The 22,640-nt window shown below is 35.8% G+C and overlaps 2 protein-coding genes across 3 annotated transcripts; both read right to left on the minus strand.

The window, feature by feature from the left end:
• Positions 1-3,552: 3,552 nt before the first annotated feature.
• Positions 3,553-6,104, minus strand: LOC133875750 (lysine histidine transporter 1-like). Its single transcript, XM_062313974.1, has 7 exons — positions 5,812-6,104; positions 5,259-5,642; positions 4,695-5,088; positions 4,354-4,459; positions 4,126-4,217; positions 3,973-4,041; positions 3,553-3,858 (listed from the first exon to the last, which is right to left on the minus strand). Exons 1-7 carry the CDS (start codon positions 5,967-5,969, stop codon positions 3,760-3,762), a joined length of 1,302 nt encoding a protein of 433 aa, XP_062169958.1. The 5' UTR covers positions 5,970-6,104; the 3' UTR covers positions 3,553-3,759.
• Positions 6,105-8,482: 2,378 nt separating this feature from the next.
• On the minus strand, positions 8,483-22,622 carry LOC133875979 (lysine histidine transporter 1-like). Of its 2 annotated transcripts, XM_062314269.1 has the most exons (12): positions 21,801-22,622; positions 21,023-21,190; positions 20,684-20,782; positions 20,449-20,550; positions 20,299-20,332; positions 10,896-11,043; positions 10,060-10,443; positions 9,509-9,902; positions 9,159-9,264; positions 8,849-8,940; positions 8,696-8,764; positions 8,483-8,581 (listed from the first exon to the last, which is right to left on the minus strand). In XM_062314269.1, exons 1-12 carry the CDS (start codon positions 22,314-22,316, stop codon positions 8,483-8,485), a joined length of 2,211 nt encoding a protein of 736 aa, XP_062170253.1. In that variant the 5' UTR covers positions 22,317-22,622. The 2 variants fall into 2 exon arrangements, with proteins under 2 accessions (XP_062170253.1, XP_062170254.1); XM_062314270.1 differs by lacking the exons at positions 8,483-8,581; positions 8,696-8,764; positions 8,849-8,940; ... (2 more) ...; positions 10,060-10,443; positions 10,896-11,043 and adding exons at positions 18,159-18,556; positions 18,921-19,241; positions 19,393-19,530 and having other exon boundaries at positions 20,216-20,332; positions 21,801-22,575.
• Between the last annotated feature and the right edge of the window lie 18 nt (positions 22,623-22,640).

Genomic DNA, 22,640 nt, shown 5'->3' on the forward strand with positions numbered 1-22,640 from the left:
TAACACCCATGCCCCCGCTGAAGATTAATGAGACCCGTGCGATGCGGGGGTGGTGCGGGGCGGATTATGTGGGTTGTGCATATTATCCCCGATTCAGGCCAAAACTTGAGGAATCATCAAACGATTCAAACTAAGGCCAGATTCATTCAATACTTAGAAGTCTAGAAGCATGAGAAACCGAAATAATGGAACTCTCTAAACAGAGAAAAAAAAAAAAAAAACCCAACAATGGAACATATATATATATATATATATATATATATATATATATATATATATATATATATATATATATATGTGCGTGTGCGCGCAAAAGATTACCACTCTTTGAACCATTTAATGACGGGGATCATCACTTCGTCATTTTGCTCTCCTTATACATTCAACGCGAGCGCTGTGAATCGACGACGACGAGGCCTTTAGGGTTAGAGACTTAGAGTTTTGGGTTCGGATTTTGACTTCGAAAAAATAAAAAGGGCGAGATTTTAGGAGAGCAACATGAAACACCAACCAAATCTAGAGCACTATTGGAGTAGATGTAGGAAATCGTGAAGAAGAAGAAGAAGAGGCGAAGGGGTGCGGGGTGCGGCGCAAGGAAAGGAAGTAGGAAGAAAAGAAAGGAAAAAATGAAGAGGGGCTCAGGGGGAGGGGGGTGCGGGCGTGCGGCGCTAGGGTTAGGGATTTCCGGATTTCATGTTTTTAAGTTTTAAGTTTCTAACATATATATATATATATATATATGTGTGTGTGTGTGTGTGTGTGTGTGTGTGTGTGGGGGGGGGGGGGGGGTGGCGGGGCAGGGACCCATTAATTTTCAAACATTTCACCCACACCCTGCACCGCACCGTGCGTGGAAACAAGAAACACGCCCGTGACCTGCATGTTGAACACGGTTTATAAGAAAAATGGGGCAGGGCGGGGCAGGTCATGTTCAGCCCTACTACTTATGCTAAGTGCAATGAGTACTTATAAATAAAAATATTTTCTTGCATTTTACCAACGTGCGACATCTTTTGCTAGCTTTATTTGATAGAATTTTTTCCTATACCTATGAATTTCAATGGAATCCAAAAAATTATAAAGAAAAATTAGTTCTTTTCAATTATATATATATTATCATTATTTCTTGTTGTTCTGTTCTTCCATTTGCCATTTTTTTCTTTCTAATTTATATATTATTTTTTATTCAAATTTATTAATTTTTCTTTTGTAAAATTTATATTGAATTTGAGGAAATGATAGCGAGAGAGAAAACTTCCTATCGTTATTTTTTGCGAGGTATAACATTTTTGTAGTTTATGTGGTTGTTCATTGAGTAGAGTCTTTTTTTATTTTATTTTTGTGCGTGTCCTAAAAGTAGTTTCTTTTACATTATATATACGAAGGATGATCGAAAGAAAAAATCTCTATTTGACCAGACTTCTTCCTGTACTTATGAATTTCATTAGAATTGGAAAAAAAGTATAGAGAAAATATAGCTCCTTTCAATTATATCAGTACTTTGATTTATTTTTATTTTTGTATCTTTATTTCATGTGGTTCTGATACGTCGTTTTCATTTTTTTCTTTCTAATTTATATATTATTTTTTTTCATTTTTTTTTCTTTTGTAAATTTTACATTGAATTAAGGAAAATGATAGTAAGAGAAAAATTTTCCTATCGTTATTTTTGATATAAGGTATGACAATTTTTTAGTTTATGATGTTGTTCATTTAGGAGTTTTTTTTTTTGGGTGAGTGTGTGTAATGTGAACCAATTAATACAAAACATAGAAAAACGATAGATTGGTTTGTTCGAGAGAATCGTGACCTCCAATGGTTGTTTCAAGTGAGCCATGAACTCTCAAAAAACACAGTATATTGTATTTCACTTAACAATAATCAACATAATATTATTCCATAGTCTTTTTTTTTTTTTAAAATGTACAATTAGACTATCAAACTCACGTAGAAGTGTAACTCTATTTTAGATAGAGTTTCACTACATCTATCCCATTCTTTTAGCTAGATAATTTTACAGCTATTCAAAGAGAACTTTAAATGAAAACAACTGCTACTACTCGTTTTCTCTCACTAGAAGAGATAAGACTCTTATTCAATTACTATTCTTATTAGATATATCTCTTACTTAGATATAGATATAATCCTTACAGATTAGGATCACATCAGTGTGTCCAAGGATGGTGGAAAGAAAGAAAAACTCTATTTGACAAGATTTTTTTTCGAAACATGTGTATTTCATAGGAACCGGGAAAAATATAGAGAAAAGATAGTTGTTTTCTATTATATTAGCATTTTTTTTTTTTTCCTTATTTCCTGTGGTTCTTATCTTCCGTTTGTCATTTTTTGTCCTTATTTTCTGAAGTATACAACATAAAAAGACAGTTCTTTACAATTATATTATTATTTTTCATTTTCCCTTTTTTATTTTTATTTTCTCAAGTTATGTTCTTCCGTTTCCGTTTCTTGTCCTTATTGCCTATTCTAATTCACATTTTATATTTTATTCAAATTGATATATATTTTTTTTCATTGAATTCAGGAAAATGAGTGTGTGAGAAAAAGTTTTCTATCATTATTAAATCACCAAATGATTAAAACACATAAGCCGATAAAAAATAATAAATCTAATCATATAATTAATATTCTAACACTAATATCTAGTTCTTCATACATTCAAATAACGATTCTCCAAAATATGACTTCTTTAGAAATTTTACTAATGAACAATATTTTACTATGGAATGAATTCCTTAGATTCAAGAATCAAAACTATTGCTAAAATCCTAAAGAAGCATCTTTTTTCTTTTTTTCTTATTCATTTTTGTGACCTGAATGACTTAAGACTGAGAAATCGAACCCCTCAATACATAGTTTGGGTATAACAATGGTGGGGAGGAACATCTAGAGACTTTACATGAGAAGGAAGCTGTTAAGTAGCTAAAGAGATAAGGCATTGAGTGAATTGAATAAGAGAATTATCTCGTTAGAATTTTGTATTTTATTATCTTTATCATTATGTTTGTTAGTAGTTGTTAAGTGTTAGTGAAGGATATAATTATTATCAACCTCTACCTCTATGATGGTACGTAGTTTATCTTTATGATCACATTTTTTTTTATTTTTTTATTTTTTGTAATCCTATCAAGAATTAATTATCTCAACTCAGGTTGCTTTGAAAAGTTTAGGGTTCTTCAAAAACTAAATTAATTGATCGCTCCCCCTAAGATAAGGATCATCTCCATTTCAAGTCATTTCAAATCTAACGGTGAACATGATGCCACGTTATTTAAATTGTTAAAATGACATAATAAAATATTTACCATTTCAAGTCTTCTTCATCTCACTTGAGGATCTTATTTCCCACATACCAGTTTATGCTCTTCTTTGTTATTGCAAGTATGAATTCCGGCTGTTTTGCCTCATTCACTTAGCTTACTTTTGATGAAATAAATTTGGATATAGAAGTCTTACATATAGAGACAGGTTACATGCAGATAGAAGAAAATGCTCATATCTCCATTGACAACATGTAAATTAAATTGAGCCTACAGTTTGTTTATTTATTCAGATCAAAGAAAAAAAAATGGAAACATAAGCCCCATCCCATGGCACTTAAAGCTTGCCTTGAAAGAAATTCTCAAATCCTTACATCCATAAACACCTCTCAATTACCACGAAAGCAATCAACACAAGCTAGATAAACAAAGGTCCTTTCACCTTGTGGGTGGGGGAGAAGAATAAAATTAACACAGACAGTCAAGAGTAAAATTTGAAGTCTTTGGCTTGAAGTATGATCTGCCTCAGTGCACCAATAGGGGCTAAGATCATCAATATGACCCCAACTATAATGCAAAACTGAAATTGCAAGAATCAAAATCAGATTCCATAACTTAATGATAAAAGTAAAATCGATATAAAGTGAAACATAAGAAATATACTAATGAAACAGAGATTTTCTTGTTAACATACCCAATTTGTGAACCAGGATAAGCTGAACCTTTTAGGTTTATAGATGGCTAACCACATGATGCAAGGCAGCTGCAAAATAATAGAATTAGCTAGAAACCCACAAAGCTTTAATCAAATTTCTTGCTATAAGAAAAAAGAGATATTATGCCATACAAAGTATGTTGTGGGAGCAAAAGCAAATCCTCCAAAGAAACTGAGAAGCCCACCAAAGAAAGGGAAAGTAATCCCGAGGAACATGGTAAGTGCTGCACCAAAGAAGATACAAGGGTTTTTTCAGATGGAAAGAATCCCCCAAGGATTGAAATTGGAAATTAAAACAGAGTAAAACCACCAAAGTAAAAGAACTAAGAACAATCAAGAAAAAATAGAAAAAGTACTTACCAACATATACATTGCGTATTATGAAACGGAGGGACCTAGTTGGCTTGAAATTCATCTTCAATACCATAAATGATTCCAGCAGGTCAAAAACTGGAATGGCAAAAATCTACCTTGCACAAAAATATTGTGTAAGGATTAAAAGAAATAAATGAACTGCTCAAGAGAGCTTGATACCGATACTAGAGAATCAGAGAATGTCATTTGTAAAATCATTCTGCAAAATTATTTGTGCATAAAATTCATATCTGCCATTGAGATTCTACAAGCAAACAAGTTATATATATGTGGCAACTGAAGCTGGATTTGACTTTGCACAACAGTATTTTCATAATAAATCATACCTGGTAACTTCCAATGACATGAACAACCACAAACATGTTAGCAATTGCAACAAGCCAGACGGGCTTCTCAAGTGACATGAGGATATTATCCTCAACAGCATTTCCAAACACCCAATAACCAACCAAGGAAACCGGAAAATAGCACAAGGCTACCACGATATATGCGACGATTACGCCTTTCCACATGGGTTTCTTGGAGGGCTTTTCGGGTGTGGAAGGTATGGTTGCTTGGATCTCCAAGACCACATTATGCCCAGCATAGGCAAAAGCTACATCACCCAATGCTGAAAAGAAGTTGAACATATTTCCTGTTGTGGTTGATGCCTTGGGACCATAGTGCACATCTGGTTGAACTCCCCTGTGAGCTGAAGCTGCCCAAGCAATGGTAGAGTAACTGTTGAACAATTAGTCACAGATTGTCAATAGATTGTCGTATGTTTTCTTAAAGAAGAAAGATTTTAATAGCAAACACTTTAAAGTGAAAGCCTTGAAAAGCTAATTGTTTACTGTGAATTTACAAGCACATAAGATGCATTATGCCATTGTTCCCAAAAGAAGATATACCTCAAGGACATGGTAGCCGCGGCCAAAGAGACACCGGTAATGGAATTGAAACTGGGAAGGTGGGAGAGAACAAAATGAACCGATGCAAAGATCATGATGAAGTAGGTGGTTTTCATAGTTTTGCAGCCAGTGCACAACATATCATGGATCTTCTTCAGGGATTTTCCACCGGTGATCATGTATACTATGTTCACACCAACTTCCACCATTAGTTGTTGGGGCACCACTATCCAGAGGCCAAGCTTTTCTCCAAAAGCGTGTTGACCCAACTCATGGTACCTGTCAAACCTCTTCCCTGGCACCATTTCATGCATCTCCACCATTTGCCACAAGGTATACAGAGTGATAATCCATGACAAGACCAATACAGCAACACCAGGACCCCTAAAATACACCCAAACACAACTCAGTACACTTACAATGATCATGTTATGTGTCTAATGAGAGCTAAAATGGTACATACTCGCCTTGAATGGTCACGAACATAAAAAATAAAAAATAAAAAATGTTGCATACTATCTTTTAACCCTAAAGATCGACAAAAATGGCATACCATCCAAGTTGAGACATGGCATAGGGGAGACCCAGGACTCCAGCGCCAACCATGGCAGTGACATTGTGGAAAGCAGAGTACCACCATTTTGCATTCCTTGATTTGGTGATAGGAAGCCAGTCATCAAGATCTTTCACCTTCTTAGATGCTTCGGCCATTGTTTTAGACGAAGATTCTTTGAACAAAATGATCGATATTGTAATCGTGCAGTTAAACGAGAAAACATAACACAGATAAGTTTTAGCGAATTCAAATGTAAGTGATAAGGTTGAGTGAGTTGAAGAGGTAGCAACCGATGTTTCATTTAATATCTAACATGTGACCAATTCTACTTCAATCTCTCTTTCTATGATACCTTACCGTCTCCCTGAAAACAATATCTAAGCCTTTCTTATATAAGCACAAAAGTAGATCTACAAAGAATAATGCCGGACTTATATAACTTGTTAACAACTGTTTCGCACGTGATTAAAAGGTGTTTATTTTTTATTTTTAAACGTTATTTAGTAGACTATTATTATATAATTGTTATACAATTGAAATGAATCATCACAATTATTCGGTAGTCGTATAACTATTTAATAAATAGTTATTCAATTATATATTTTTTTTTACTAACATGACTCTAATCACATGCTGACACATGTTAGTATATAAAAGAGTGTTAGACCAGCAGTAAATCTAGCATTGCTCAATCAAGAATTTAAAGAGGTTGGTGCCCCATTGGAATTCCAAAGAGGCTATTTAGAGAGACCAAAGGGTTTTAGAATACGGGAATGCATGCATGCATGAGACAAGTGTTTGCCTGTGTTTGTAATTGCTGAACAGAGATGGAGGCTAAGGAGAGGAGGGCCGGTATTGTCTATGACCCTCCTCCCTCTCTTTTGAAAAATTTCTTTACGATAGCATATAAATAGCTAAATTAATATATATTTGGGCCAAAATAGTTAAACTTGGCTACAGGCCCTATTATAACAAAAAAAATTCAAATGTGTAATTAAAATGTAACAACGTAAAAGAGTTTTCAATTATATTAGTATTTTTCATTTTTTTTTTTTTTTTTTTTATCTTTATTTCCTGTGGTCCTGTTCTTCCATTTTTATTTTTTGTTCTAATATATATATATATATATTTATCAAATTGCTTATTTTTTCTTTTGTAAATTTTACGGAAATGATAGTGAGAGAGAAAGTTTTCTATGGTTATTTTGAGTAATTCTAATAGTACATTAAGTGTCCATAAAAAAATAAGATGGCTTTTAAAATCATCATTTGATCAATCACATGCTTAATAGTGATTTTAAATGCAACCTCATTTTTTTATGAACACTTAATATACATGAAGAATTACTTAGTTATTTTTTGTACGAGGTATAACGATTTTTTAGTTTTGGCTATTGTTTATTTAGTGGGTTTTTTTTTTTTTTTTTTTTGTCCCCTAAAAGTAGTTTATTTTACATTATGTACTTGAAGGATGGTCGAAAAAAAAATTCTATTTGAGAAGACTTTTTCCAATACAAGTGAATTTCATTGGAACCAGGAAAAATTGAGAAAAAAGATAGTTATTTTCCATTATATTAGTTTTATTTCTTGTCGTTCTTATCTTTCATTTTTTGTTTTCTGTCCTTATTTTCTGAAGTGTACAGCATAAAAAGATAGTTCTTTTCAATTATATTAGGATTTTTTCATTTCCTTTTTTTTTTTTAGATTTTTTTTTTCTCTAGTTATCTCGTTATTTAATAGAGAATTATCTCGTTAGGATTTTTAATTTTATTATCTTTATCATTATCTTTGTTAGTCGTTGTTAAGTGTTAGTAACACTATACCCCACTACTTCTATGATAATAGTTTATCTTTATAATTCATTTCTTTGTAATCCTATATATATATATATATATATATATATATATATATATAAAGTAAGTAAGAATTAATTATCTCAACTCTTGTTGTTTTGGAAGGTTTAGGGTTTCTCGAACTATCCTAATTTATTTATTATGTGTTTAAGGAAAATTAGGCACGTAACAGAAGCCCTTCCCCTAATACAAGGATCATCTCCATTTCAAGTCATTTCACGGCCATAATTTTATTTTGTTATATCTAACGGTGAACATAATGCCACGTTATTTAAAGTGTTAAAATGACATAGTAAAATATTTGTCATGTACACCGTTAAATGCAATAAAAAAAATCGTAACCATGAAATGACTCTTCTTCATTTTACTTTGAGGATCATATTTCCCACCGACCGGGCTGTTTTGCCTCATTCACCTTGCTTACTTTTGATGAAATGGATTTGGAAATAGAACTCTTCCATATAGAGACACTTTACATGCGGATATAAGAAAATACTCACATCTCCATAATTGACAACATGTACATTAAATTGAGCCTACAGTTTATTTATAATTTATTCAGATCAAAGAAAAAATCGAAATCTAATCCCCCCATCCCATATATGGACTTAAAACTTGCCCTGAAAGAAATTCTCAAATCCTAACATCCATAGACACCTCTAACACAAGCTAGATAAACAAAAGCCCTTTCACCTTTGTGGGTGGGGGAGAAGAAGAAAATTAACCAAACACGTAGACATGGAAAAATCACATCCAAAGCATAGTACAATTTGTTAGATAAAAGCATTTTGCAGCACCCTCCTTTCGAGAAGACAGTCAAGAGTAAAATTTGAAGTCTTTGGCTTGAAGTATGATCTGCCTCAGCGCACCAATAGGGGCTAAGATCATCAATATGACCCCAACTATAATGCAAAACTGGAATTGCAAGAATCAAAATCAGATTACTTAACTTAGTGATAAAAGTAAAAAATGTATAAAGTAAAACATAACAAATATACTAATGAAACAGAAATTTTCTTGTTAACATACCCAATTTGTGAACCAGGATAAGCTGAATCTCTTAGGTTTATGGATGGCTAACCACATGATGCAAGGCAGCTGCAAAATAATACAATTAGCTAGAAACCCAGAAAGCTTCTATCAAATTTCTTGCTATAAGAAAAAAGAGATATTATGCCATACAAAGTATGTTGTGGAAGCAAAAGGAAATCCTCCAAAGAAACTGAGAAGCCCTCCAAAGAAAGGGAAAGTAATTCCAAGGAACATGGTAAGTGCTACACCAAAGAAGATACAAGGTTATTACAGATGGAAAGAATCCCCCAAGTATTGTAACTTACCAACATATGCATGGCGTTTTTTTTTTTTTTTTTTTTTTTTTTTTTTTTTTTTATTTTAAATTTCACGTTTTGAAACTGTAAATCCAAACGGACCCTAACTCACCAAAGTAATAGAACTAAGCACAATCAAGAAAAAAAATGGAAAAAGTACTTACCAACATACGCATTGCGTATTATAAAACGAAGGAACCTAGTTGGCTTGAAATCCATCTTCAATACCAAAAATGATTCCAGCAAGTCAAAAACTGGAATGGCAAAAATCTACCTTGCACAAACATATTGTATATTGTTTAAAAGAAATAAATGAACTGCTCAAGAGAACTTGATACTTATAATACAGAAACAGAGGATGTCATTTGCAAAATCTTTCTGCACAATTTTTTGTGCATAAAATTCATATCTGCCATTGAGTTTCTTCAAACAGTTACATATATATATTGCAATTGAAGCTGGATTTGACTTTGCATAAGCTTTGTGCAAGCAGTATTTCCATAATGAATCTTACCTGGTAACTTCCAATGACATGAACAACCACAAACATGTTAGCAAAAGCAATAAGCCAGATGGGCTTCTCAAGTGACATGAGGATATTATCCTCCACAGCATTTCCAAACACCCAATAACCAACTAGGGAAACCGGGAAATAACACAAGGCTACGACGATATATGCGACGATTACGCCTTTCCACATGGGTTTCTTGGAGGGCTTTTCTGGTGTGGAAGGTATGGTTGCTTGGATCTCCAAAACCACATTATGCCCAGCATAGGCGAAAGCTACATCACCCAATGCTGAAAAGAAGTTGAACACACTTCCTGTTGTGGTTGATGCCTTGGGACCATAGTGCACATCTGGTTGAACTCCCCTCTGAGCTGAAGCTGTCCAAGCAATGGTGGAGTAACTGTTGAACAATTAGTCACAGATTGTCAATAGATTGTCATAAATAGCAAACACTTTACAGTGAAAGCCTCTTTGATACTTGAAAGGCTAATTGTTCACTATGAATTTACAAAGCGCATAAGATTCATTATGACATTGTTACCAAAAGAAGATGATACCTCAACGACATGGCAGCTGCGGCCAAAGAGACACCGGTGATGGAATTGTAACTGGGAAGGTGGGAAAGAACAAAATGAACCGATGCAAAAATCATGATGAAGTAGGTGGTTTTGATAGATTTGCAGCCAGTGCACAACAGATTATGGATCTTCTTCAGGGATTTCCCCCCGGTGACCATGTACACTATGTTCACGCCAATTTCCACCATTAGTTGTTGGGGCACCACTATCCAAAGGCCAAGCTTTTCTCCAAAAGCATGTTGACCCAACTCATGGTACCTATCAAACCTCTTTCCCGGCACCATTTCATGCATTTCCACCATTTCCCACAAGGTATACAGAGTGATAATCCATGACAAAATCAATACAGCAACACCAGGACCCCTAAAATACACCCAAATCCAATTCAGTACTCTTACAATTATCAAGTTATATGTATAATGAAAGCTAAAATAATGCATGTACAGGGGTGGAGCCAGCTTTTGCAAATTGGGAGGGCCAAATTGAAAAAAAAAATTTGGAGGGGCCAAAACAAAAAAATAAATAAAATTTTAAGGGTAAAATTTTAATTTTTTTTTTTTATGAGGAACAATTTGGGCCTTGGGGGGGGGGGGAGGCCCCCCAGAGCCTAAGGTGGCTCCGCCCCTGTGCATACATATATAGATACTCGCCCACGAGGGTTAATACCACGAGATCTGCTGTTTGAGTCCTCACTCAACCGAGACATGATTTTTGCAAGCGACATCGTATATCGGGGGTTTACCCGAAACAAACATTAAAAAAAAAAAAAAAAAATGGTGCATACTATCTTTAACCAAATGACAAAAATGGCATACCATCCAAGTTGAGCCATGGCATAGGGGAGACCCAGGACTCCAGCGCCAACCATAGCAGTGACATTGTGGAAAGCAGAGTACCACCATTTTGCATTCCTTGATTTGGTGATGGGAAGCCAGTCATCGAGATCTTTCACCTTCTTAGATGCTTCGGCCATTGTTTTTTTTTTCTCCCCTGAGCACATTCAAGATTATTGGAGGAGCAAATTCAGATTCTTGAGTTGAAGCAGGTAGAAACTTAAGTCTGACTCTTAAGTCTTAACTGAGTATCCTATAAAAAGGGAGACATTGCATGTAGCCGAGAAATGGTGACAGAGCCAAATTCTAGTTCACAGTGGCAAATTGACAAATGAATTTAATAAATTAATTAAAAAAACATAATATATATATATATATATATATATATATATATATATATATATATATATATATATATATATATATATATATATATATAATCTTTCAATGTCTCTTTCTTTATGAAATCATGTAGCACGGACAGCAGGCGAGTGAAATTATGATTATGACTCCATCTCCATATTTTAAGTCTTTGGACTTTCTCATAAACAAACAATTTTTAATACACAGGCCTTTCTTTTAAAATAATAATAATAATGAAAATAAAGACAAAGACTTAAGTGACATTCTTGGTACGAAGCCACTCCACTAGTTAAAGTCCATGGTAATTAAGTTGATTTAGTTACACCTAAAAACAGAAAGAAATAGACCTGAAGCCTTGTTAGCAAACAATCCAAAAACTTTCCCTTTATTAATTATTGTCAAAGTCACTGATTAAGTAAAGATAAATATGGTCACTTATACTAAGAGAGAGACCCCTAAGACCTAATTAAACTTGGGTTGCTTTTTAGGGGATCAAGATTTGATAAATGGGATGGCTTTCAAAATTCTTTATTTTAGTATATTTTATTGGCCATGCCCTATTGCCCTCCCCCTCTTTTGAAAATTCTCTTTATTATAGTATATATATGTATATATACATAAATAGCTAAATGCCTAAATCCATATATTTGGGCCAAAATAATTAAGCTCGGCCCCAAGCCTTATTATAACAAAAATTATTTTATACCCAAGCCTTAAACAACAACTCAAATGTATCATTAAAAAAAGAGAATTGATTGGTGCACAACAGTTGTGCACCACTCTAGAGACATGGGATGAGTCCCACGTGGGACCTATGTGGTAGAACCCACCACATGAGACCCATCCCATGTCTATAAGACATTGCACAACAGTTACACAACTATTGCGCAAGAGTCATTTTCTCAACTTAAAAGGACCGAACAGTTTTTGCAAGGACAAGCCTTCAAGTACTTCGTTTTCAATCTCTATTCCTCTCTATTTTTTTTACAATAATCAGTCATGATATTTCCTAGGTTATACGCTGAATGGCAGCCACATGACCCACACCACTCTGTTTTACCTCATTTGCTTTTCTAAAAAATTGTTGAAATATTTCATAATAAGATTCTTACTTGATTGCATACAAAAATATTTTTTAATTTTTGTTTGATAACTATAGTCGAGAGTTGCTTTTAGTTTATGAAAATTAAAACAACCAAAAGGAACTTATATATATATATATATATATTTAGTTGCATTTGGTTTGCTGAAATTAATGTCAATTCGTCTTTATAAAGATTTTGCTTTAGAAAAAGTAATTGGTGAAAGAGACCATTTAAGAAAATTTCCTAATTCCTATGGTTAGTTGGTTACGTTCTTTCTCTGGCGCATCAATTTGGTACCACATTCGTTAATTGTACCAAAATATATATATGCATGGGACAATAACGAACATTCTTTTACCCTTTTATTCTCCCTCAAAAGTCAGGGATGGTTTCCAAGAAGCAATTTTAGATCATGGCGGAGTTTTGTACGTGCTTGGAGTACTATGAGACTTAGAAGCAAACCATTTTGAAACAAATAAAGCCTAGATTATTTCTTAATGATATATTTCCTACACGCTTACAAAAAAAAAAAAGAGAAAAAAAAGAAGATATATATATATATATATTTTAAGGGAAAACTTCACCTACCATTCCTAATCTTTCATCACTTTTACAATTATACCTTGAAACTTTAAAAAGTGTCAGTTTAGTGTATCCATTCATCTTTCAATTTTTTTCAATTCTAACATTTCATTAGGATTTTTCGTTAAATCTTGTCAAAATTCTCAAAATACCTTTTATATATATTAATTTTTTTTTTAAAGATTCTAGTGTGGGTATTTTTACAAATTTCGTTAAATCTTGACCAACGCTTAAATCTTTGCAGTTTTTTTTTTTTTCCAAAAAAAATGGGCAATTTGAAAATTTTGACACCCTTCCGTTAGGATTTAATGAAAAATTTTAACGGATGCATAGTTGAAATTGAAAAAAATTAAAAGATAAATATACTAATTGACATTTTTTAAAATTTAAGGGTATGATTGCAACAGTAATGAAAGATCATGGGTGGTAAGTGAAGTTATTCCATATTTGAATACGTTAATTATTTGTCTTTTAAATATTTTGGTAATGGACAGTGTTCCATCACTATACACTTGTATAATCCGATTGTTTGCTCAAAATCAAACACTACAAGGTTGAACGTACACGCTAGTGACCATTAGTACAATTTTATGAAACCTTAATCATCGTAGGCTCCCTTGCTAGCTTTCAAGCCGGCACCAACGGACCAACCCAGTTCTGTGTTTTGCATTTCCACAATCTAGGTTGGTTTTTTTTTTATTATTATTATTTTTTTAATTCCAATTTATGTACCGTTCACAAGTTTTGGCAGTCATCCATAATGTGTATGACATGATCTAACAAAAACAATAAATGTGTTCACTTACAAAAATAATAAATGTGTTTCACTTTATCACAACAAAATGATTGCAACACAAATCCTTGCAACTAATATTTGGTTCACATATGTATAAATATCTTGTAGTTTTATAGATATGGATGGTGAAAGTTTTACAATGCAAAATTTTTACTTTGAATCGAACTTGATTTATTGGAGGAAACCAAATGTGTATGCCCATTTCAATTCAGGAAAATCAAGAGCCAAAACAATTTCAATCCAAGAAGTAGGTGGTTTTGATAGTTTTGCAGCTAGTGCGCAACAAATCGTGGATCTTCTTGAGGGATTTCCCACTGGTGATCATGTACACTATGTTAACGCCAACTTCCACCATTAGTTGTTAGGGCACCACTATCCAAAGGCCAAGCTTTTCTCCGAAAGCATGTTGACCCAAATCATGGTACCTGTCAAACCAAAATATGATCAGTTTGTTGCTTGGGATCAACAAAATCTGCATTTGCTTTAAGAATTATCAATATATCAGTTAATCATAAAGATTCTTAGATTCCTAAAACCTCCTGACTCTTAACAAATCCTGCTTTATTTTGGGATCAATATGGATTTTTATGGATTTTTAGGGATCAATTATGGATCCTTATAAAAGGGGCCAAAATGTAGAAGTCTCTTTCATTTCATATCTAATATGTACTTGCTTGCATATGGAGGAATGAATGGTTTTATGCTGTCCATATAATATAAAATAATAGAAATCTCATCATACTTCACTTTAATAAAGAGACATAGATTACAGCTTGAGTTTCACAGCAATCTCATCAGTTATACAGTTTGGATGCTTCAAAATGATTTTGATGGGTGGCTCGCAGAGAGGTCACTATTCTTCATCCTTCCTCATGGAGCTCAAGGACGACAAGACGACGACAAGACTCTCGAGGAAGACGATGAGTTCACTGTTCTTCATCCTTCCACTGACCATACTAGCCAGAGTTCTTAATTTCGTGTGTGATTCTCTTAAGCATTGCCATCAAATATTTGAGCACAAACGTTTAGTACTCTTGTGCTTGGCTCCATATTGGGCGTATTGGTGAAATAATATCATACAATCAATTGAAGAATCAATTGGTTTTGCCGTTGAGCGCGTATCAGGAAACTTGATAATTTGTGTCCTATTCAGATGGCCTAAGCACCCATGAAGAGCTTGTACTAATGCTAGACCTACAACTGGAGAGTATTAATTTCTTGCTTTTTTTTTGTTATTATTATTGGCTAACATTGCTATAATCATATCATGATCTAACATTACTCAAGTTCCTTCTTGAAGCAAAACTTCTATAATTTATTGTGAAAAATCAGGTTGAGCAATTGGCCATTACCATGTAAATTAATAGCCTATATACCAAATGGGTATCCGCAGTTGTTTTAACTTCTTCAACATATCACGAAATTTTAGGTATACGCAAGCAGCATGAATGTCGACATTTGTCTTTGTAAACAACACCAGTTCTCCAACTTCGAGCTATTCATAGATTTAGAAAGCGAAGGGCACGTTTACTACTCTAGCAAGTGCGTGACCAATTTACCATACATATTACATAGACCAGTATTTAATTACCACCCCAAATACCATGGTTACTCATTTGTACGTACTTTGTAGGGTTGTTCAAAATGGACAAGAATCCTACCCCTATCCCCTCCCCTCTTCCGGCAGGGTTTAGGGGAGAGGCACCCTTCCTGCTCGAGTAAGGGCCATTTATGGGGCCCTTTGCGCGGGCCCTGTTATTATCCATGCCCCCGCAGAACTTATGAGCATGTCCGAATTGTCTATATATATTCAATCGGTTTTTTGACCGACTCGGTTAGGGGTTAGTGAAATTTTTGAAAAACCAACTATGTTCGGGCTGGTATTCAGTTTAAGGAGTTGATTTTTCTGACCCCAAACATATTTAAATATAATCAACTATATTTCAAGGGGTCCCTATTGCTTGAGGTAGAGTCCGGGTCAATCATTTTTTTTTTTTTTTTTTTTTGAGGATAATAGTCTTCTTTTCTGCAAAACCAATCTAGTGTAATGGTCGAGACTACAGAAGTTGCTCGATACTTATGAGCAAGCTTTTGGGCAACGCCTGAATAGAGAGAAGACTTCCATTCTCTTTAGGCAAAACAAGAAGGAAGAGATTTGGAGGCAGATATCGACAGTCTAAGGTCCATAGGCAACTCAGTGTTTTGAGAGATATTTTGGCCTACAGGCAATTGTGGGGTGTTCTAGGTGGATGACTTTCATGTATGCCAAGGAGAGGATATGGAGTAGAATTGGTAATTGGAAGAATAAATATCTGTCACAAGCTGAGAAGGAAATTCTGTTGAAAGCAGTGGCCCAAGCTATCCCTACTTATACTGTGTGCATCTTCTTGCTGCCTAAGACTCTTACATGAAATAAACGCAACAATGCAACGATTTTGGTGGGAACAACCGGAGCAGAAATTGAAGATTCATTGGGTTAAGTGGGAGGAAATGGGTACATGCATCTAATGCTCAAGGGGTAATGGGTTTTTGCGATCTATAGAGCTTCAACAAGGCTTTGTTAGCAAAACAATGTTGGAGAATCCTTTAGTTTCCTGATTCCTTGTCTACAAAAATTTTAAAAGCTAAGTATTTCTCACACAGAACGATTCTCGATGCTAAATTAGGGTGTTGTCTGTCTTATGTCTGGCATATATAGTATTTGGTTGGCTAGAGAGCTCCTAAAGGAGGGGCTTATGTGGAGAGTGAGGAATGATGCACACATAAATATCTGGAAGGACAATTGGCTGCATGCCTCCAAGTATAGCATGGTCTGGTTTTACTCCAAGGGGAGGAGGGTTATCTGAGGAAGCACACGTTGCAGACCTGATAGATTTGGAATCTAGATCTTGGAAACCGCATCTGATTCGGGAAGTCTTTGGAGAACAAACAATAGAGATTTCACAGTGAGAAGTGCCTATCATCTACATAAGGAGGATATATAGAGATGCAGCTAAAGGGGACTCGTCAAGGGCGGGACAGTTTAGGATGCTATGGAAACAAATATGGAAAATACACAGTACTTCTCAGGTTGTTAAAGTCTATATGTGGAGAGCCTGTCACAATGTTTTGCCGACTAAAGCGAATCTTTTCCGCAGGAAAGTTACTGAGGATCCTCTCTGCCCGCTAGCTATGTGATACGGAGGTGGAGACTATAAGGCATATCTTATGGAGTTGTCCGGCAGCAAAGGTTACATGGAGCATGTGTAGTAGGAAGATCCAAAAGAGTTTCATCGACCATGAGGACTTTGCAATTATTGTGGAGGTACTCCGTCCACGGTTGGAAAGGGTTGAATATGGGAGCTCATGGCAATAGTCCCTAGGAATTTGTGGCTACGTCGGAACGCGGTGAATCGGTGATTTTGGGTGGACCTCTTAACCCTCCTACCTTAATGGTGGAAAAGGCCTTGGAGTCACAAGCAGCCTTCTGAAGCGCCCATGAATGATGATATAAAGGGGAAGGAGTTGATTTCCATAGGGTTCTTTGCTGGAAAGCCCCTATATATTATTGGTTTTATCTAAGTTAATTGGGATGCGATCGAGGATAAGTCATTGAGGAAGATGAGCATCGGTGTGATAGTCAGAGATAGCTCGGGAGAGGTATTAGCAACCTTATCGGCCCCCAAAATGTATATCATAGACCATGTCAATGTTGAAGCGTCTGTTACTCTGAGGGCTGCGGTTTTCTGTAAAGAGTTGGGTTTGCAAATGGTAGAATTAGAAGGTGCCGCTCTCCAAATAATTCAGGCGTTGCACAAAGATGGTATGAATTGGAGTACATATGGAACTTACAAAAATGAAGGGTTTGTCATGTAAAACGCAACGACAATAAAGTGGTCCACAGACTTGCAGATGCGCTCCTTCTTAACGAGGAATATGTCATTTTGAAGGAAGTTCTCCAGTGTATCATATCTTGAATATTATTTATGTTGAGCACCCTACTTAATTGATTCATATATATGAGATGCTTTATTGTTTTCAAAAATAAATAAATAATAATAATAATAATGACCTAAACCCTAGATTTTTTTTCATTACTCTCTATACTCGTATATAGTGTACGGCTCGCCTCTTTCTCTTTGCTCTTTACTCTTCAGTACCACTATCACCTCCCCATCGCCACCATTGACGCCGTCGTATTAGTTTCTCTCTCTCTCTCGCCCACAGTCCCACTCTCACCCCCTTCAATTAACCGATTTTCCCTCATTCTCTCTTATTTTCCGCCATTTTCTTTATTTTTTTCAGCATAGATTGTATATCAAACTTCGTGGCTCATGCTTCCATTCTATTGGTTTCAACTTTCAGGAATAGCCATAAATATTTTTTTTGTTGAATTTCTGGGTACATCCAAATGGAATCAGAAATAATGACAGCCTGAACGACGCAAAAGCACTGCTCTAAGATTAATGTCTAGCCGAGTATCTATACAAAGAAACTACTGTAGTGTAAAATGTGGGGAAAGAAACTTGAAAAATAGCACATCGCTAAAAAAACATGTGATTACAAAGCAGAATACTGCCTGAATTAATTCTCTGTTGCTGCTTCCATCTTTCGAAGAGAAAATCTTCGTCGCTTTGAAGCTTGAGATAATCATCCATTTCAAACCTTAACCCTCGTGATTCACCAGAACAAGATTGGCTATTGAAGCTACCAGGTTCTCCAGATTTACTTCCTGCATCTTCTCCCATGTTCATTGGCAGGCCAACAATAAATCCAGGGCTCCAACTCCCACGACTGCTGGCAGAACGATTACGTTGATTTTGTGTACTGCACACTTCCTATAATAGGAATTTCAAAGAAATATGTCACAGTGAAAGAGAAAAATATAAATGAAGACACGGATAAGAAAAATGTTTGAGAATAGATTGAAACAGTAAACATGCTTCAATGAAGTAAGAATTGCATGTCAGTAAAGAGTAATGCTATTTAGTAGATTACTATACGACTGTCATACAACTGGGAATAACGTGATAGTAAAAATCAACTCTTTGAATGACAGTCGTATAGTAGTTTATTAAATAAGATTATTCATATGCAAAATCAAAGAATCTGAAAGGATAATCAAATCTCTGAGAATGCCTTGACCTGGTTCTCCTCATTTCATCCCTAAAGAAATTCAACCAGCATATCATCAGATATTACCTGAGCTTCATCCAATGGTGTGTTTGGAGTTATAGGCGGCTCTGCCTTACTCTTGCATGATTGCGGAGTAGCATCATTACTAGCTTCCCAGTGCAACCAAGGCAGTAGAACCCCATCCATTTCAACAGGAATAGAATTAAATACCACTGGACTTCGAAGAGTTTCTGACTTTACAATTCCTCCAAGAGATGAGCTTGTATCACTCTTTTCTCCGTCAAGAGATGAAATGTCTGTATCCTCAACATTAGAAATGAAGTCCTCAATATACTTCTCTGCCTCCTCGATCAATCGATTTGACATCCTACTTCTGTCGTTACTCCTCTGGCAACAAATATATCAAATATAAAGTTAATAAATCACTTTTACGCTCAACAAAGAAGATCATTATTTGGAAATAATAAAAGCTACGGCAAAGACTTGGCTGAAAGTAAATGCAAACCCTATCTGCTAGAGTGCAAAAGAGAGACAGTACCTTTCTGGCTCGTGAAGGTTTTCCTATAGCAGTTTTCTTTGGATCAGGAAGCAATTCCTTCACAGTCTTAGACAGCGCCCGACCACGTTGCTCCTCCAACACTATTTCAGCCAGTAAATCTTGTTTACGCTTCTCTGACTGTGAATTCAAGTAATAAGATCCATCAGTATCCGAAAAATTCTTGACAAGATGGCACAATCTCAAGAGTGAAAAGTTGCTGGATGCAACTTTCAGAATCAAATTATATAAGGGCAATTTCATATTATATAACCCAAAGAAAATGAGTAATAAACTCTCATAATAAACGCAGTTTGGCTTCACAAATATTAAACTAGTAACTTCTCTCAAAGTCTTAGTACGAACAAACATTAAATATACCATTTCTGCTCAACTTCCAACACATTTTATCTCCCATCCCAACACAAATCTGAACTGAACACAGCAACTCAAAGAGAGAGTTAACTGAGTCCAACTCCCGATCTTATACTCATTCGCACAAATATTAAATTCTCCAATACTGCAACACAAGCTTAGAAACTTGTGCGGCTTAAATCAAACACTCAACAAGATAATATACCTGTCAATTGACAACATTTAATTTTCTTAGATTGTCAAAGCGATACATACAACAACACCCTTCTAAACACCAGTCATGGCAAACTTACGGACAAACCACAAGTGAAAGCTGGAAATATTTTATAGGTACACTTAAATGCTCCTAATCAAGAATAATTATGAACGAAAGAGATTCTGCTGGTTGCATGTCTCATTTACAGGAGCGCAAAGGGGTGAAATTACTGTGGGACAAATAATTTGAAATTACCTGCTCCAATTTTGTTGAGTTCCTTCTGATTGAAGAAACTGCCTGAAGAACATCAGAATTAGTTGGTTGCAAGCAGTCACCACTTGCTGAAAAAGAGGTTTTTGTTTTAGCCATTGCCTGAAGAAGTTGCGAGGAGCACTAGTTAGTGGCAGGGAACATAATGAACCAAATTTGAATATGTATGACAAAGAACATCGCCATTGCCAAGTTCTACACAACAATAAATTACTGACTTGTCCAAGTTCCATTCTGATCTCCTCCACAGCATTTCTAAGTTCTTCACGCATTGCTGCATACAATTCACTGTTAACACTATCTGCAGCAGGGTGCTCTGCCTGAAGAGTGACAAAGATGACAACATTGACTGATGTAAAAATTATAAAACTTTCTTCCTTTTGGACTTGGAAAAAATATAAATTTGAGGCAGTGGTTGTTAAATAATAGTCATTTTACACAAAATAAATCAACCTTCTTTTGTGCATAAACTGCTCGTATTATCCTCTCAATCCCACCTTTACCGGAATGAGCATCCCTTCCTTCATCATCAGTAAGGACTGAAGACTGGCTCTGAAAGGTCCAGAGACATTGTTTTAAATTCAGTTCAGTTCGCAATGCAAGTCAGATGAGAAAATATTTTAACAAAATTAAAGAGAGCTTAAAAAATGAGGCAAGTGTCTCAATCCAAGCATCAGACCCTCTGTCTATAGGAGTCTTAATTACAAAATTTCAAACTCCGTCTTTCTAAATTTCAAGAAAGATAAACAAACGTGGTAATAAAATAAGCCGCAGGAGAAGGAAAAGGCTTACTGAATAGTCATCATGGGACTTCAAGTCTTTTTGACTAAAAGACCTTCTCAATACTTGTCTTTGCTTTGAAACTGCTGGTCGATTGGATAATGGCGTTTGGTTGTTTCCATTACCAATACTCTTCAGATTAGCATGATCGCCGGAGTTCTGAGAAGGATCTGGATCACTCTGTTGTTTAGAACATAAACAAGTTAAATATCTTCTCCAACTTCACTATGGCTAAGAAGAAAATACGTGTTCTTATATAGCAAAGGGATAATAGCAATAATAATAAAGCAACCTCCCTGACATTATTTATCAATGAAACTTGCCACTGGATATTCCATAGAAGTTCTCGGATAATTATTTGTTTTTGATAGGACAGAGCATATATACAAAGGTTGTACAAACCCTTCATTATTTTTCATAGAAAAGCATTCTGATTCATTCTCCTCCAACAATTTCAACACTAGAAACTGATCTCATCATACACACACACAAAAAAAAAAGCATATGCCAATCATATTAACCAAAGGCAGCCCTATAGACAAATGTATTCATCCTACAAAGATACCGGAATTCATAACTACATGAAGAGGCCATATTCTATTTCAAGCAAAGCATACTATGTACAATATATGACTTGGCAATATATGAACATCAAATAGAAAATTAAATCAAATAATTCAAATTCCAAATAAGCAACACACAAAAATAATTCCGGTAAAATCTAATCATTGAATTCAAATTCCAAAACAAAACTTAGAAGGACAAAAAAGGCAAAGAGAAATCTCATCACCTCCGAATCGCTAATCTGACACCGCACTACAGAAACCGAGCGCCGCCTCCTCGAATTACTTTCAGAAATTACCCTTCCTCCACCGGAACTATTACACACACTGCCCCTCCCATCTCCACTTGCTTTCGAGCTCTGTCTCGACACCGACCTCCCTCGTCTAAGCGATGACGACGAAGACGCACTGGAACCGGAACCGCCCGCCGGGCCGGCCTCGGAGCTCCTCGAGCCCGAGCGGCCTCGATCGCCGGAGTGGAAGAACTCGATGGCGAGGTCGTCGAGGCTGATCTCCGGGAACCCCGAGCCCCTCACCGTGTTCACGAACTTCCCTCTCGGAGCTGGAACGCCGTCGTCGAAGTCTTCGCTTCCCGGCACCGGTATCCGGTGCGAGAACCGGCTAAGGCTGCGCGAGCGGCGGTGAGCTGAGCTCTTATTGGACGATCCGGAGTCCTCCGCCGACGACGATGAGGCTCCGATCGGCGTTCTCTTCGTCGTCGATTTGAACGCCGATGTCGCCATTTGAGTTCAAAATCAACCACCTAACGATACTAATATATACATTCACATATATTAATATGCAAGTGCGTGGAAGATCAGGGTTTAAAATTCAGCAATTTGAGCATTTACTGTGTTTGTGTGTGTGTGTGTGAGAGAGAGAGAGAGAGAGAGAGAGGACATTTTGGAGTGTGAGATTGGCGGAGAGATCGAAAATTTAGGAAAAAATTTGAATAACGGAGCTGTTGAGCGTTGAGGATGGATTAGAGGGAAGCGGAGCGCTTCGATATAGGTCTGGGTTTTCGCGGGATATTGCTAATCTGCCATTGGACCGTTAAGTGCATTTAC

The sequence above is a fragment of the Alnus glutinosa genome, chromosome 8 (assembly GCF_958979055.1).
Source record: "Alnus glutinosa chromosome 8, dhAlnGlut1.1, whole genome shotgun sequence".
Classification (NCBI taxonomy): domain Eukaryota; kingdom Viridiplantae; phylum Streptophyta; class Magnoliopsida; order Fagales; family Betulaceae; genus Alnus; species Alnus glutinosa.

Bases quoted from the DNA above. Each gene is read 5' to 3' on its own strand.
- LOC133875750 (XM_062313974.1), bottom strand. From the start codon at position 5,969: ATGGCCGAAGCATCTAAGAAGGTGAAAGATCTTGATGACTGGCTTCCT. The intron at 4,042-4,125 runs GTATGGCATAAT...ATTATTTTGCAG, and splicing joins TTGCTCCCACAACATACTTT to CTGCCTTGCATCATGTGGTT. The intron at 3,859-3,972 runs GTATGTTAACAA...TTGCAATTTCAG, and splicing joins TATCCTGGTTCACAAATTGG to TTTTGCATTATAGTTGGGGT.
- LOC133875979 (XM_062314269.1), bottom strand. From the start codon at position 22,316: ATGGCGACATCGGCGTTCAAATCGACGACGAAGAGAACGCCGATCGGA. The intron at 20,551-20,683 runs GTTGATTTATTT...GTCACTCTTCAG, and splicing joins CAGTTTATGCACAAAAGAAG to GCAGAGCACCCTGCTGCAGA. The intron at 8,765-8,848 runs GTATGGCATAAT...ATTATTTTGCAG, and splicing joins TTGCTTCCACAACATACTTT to CTGCCTTGCATCATGTGGTT.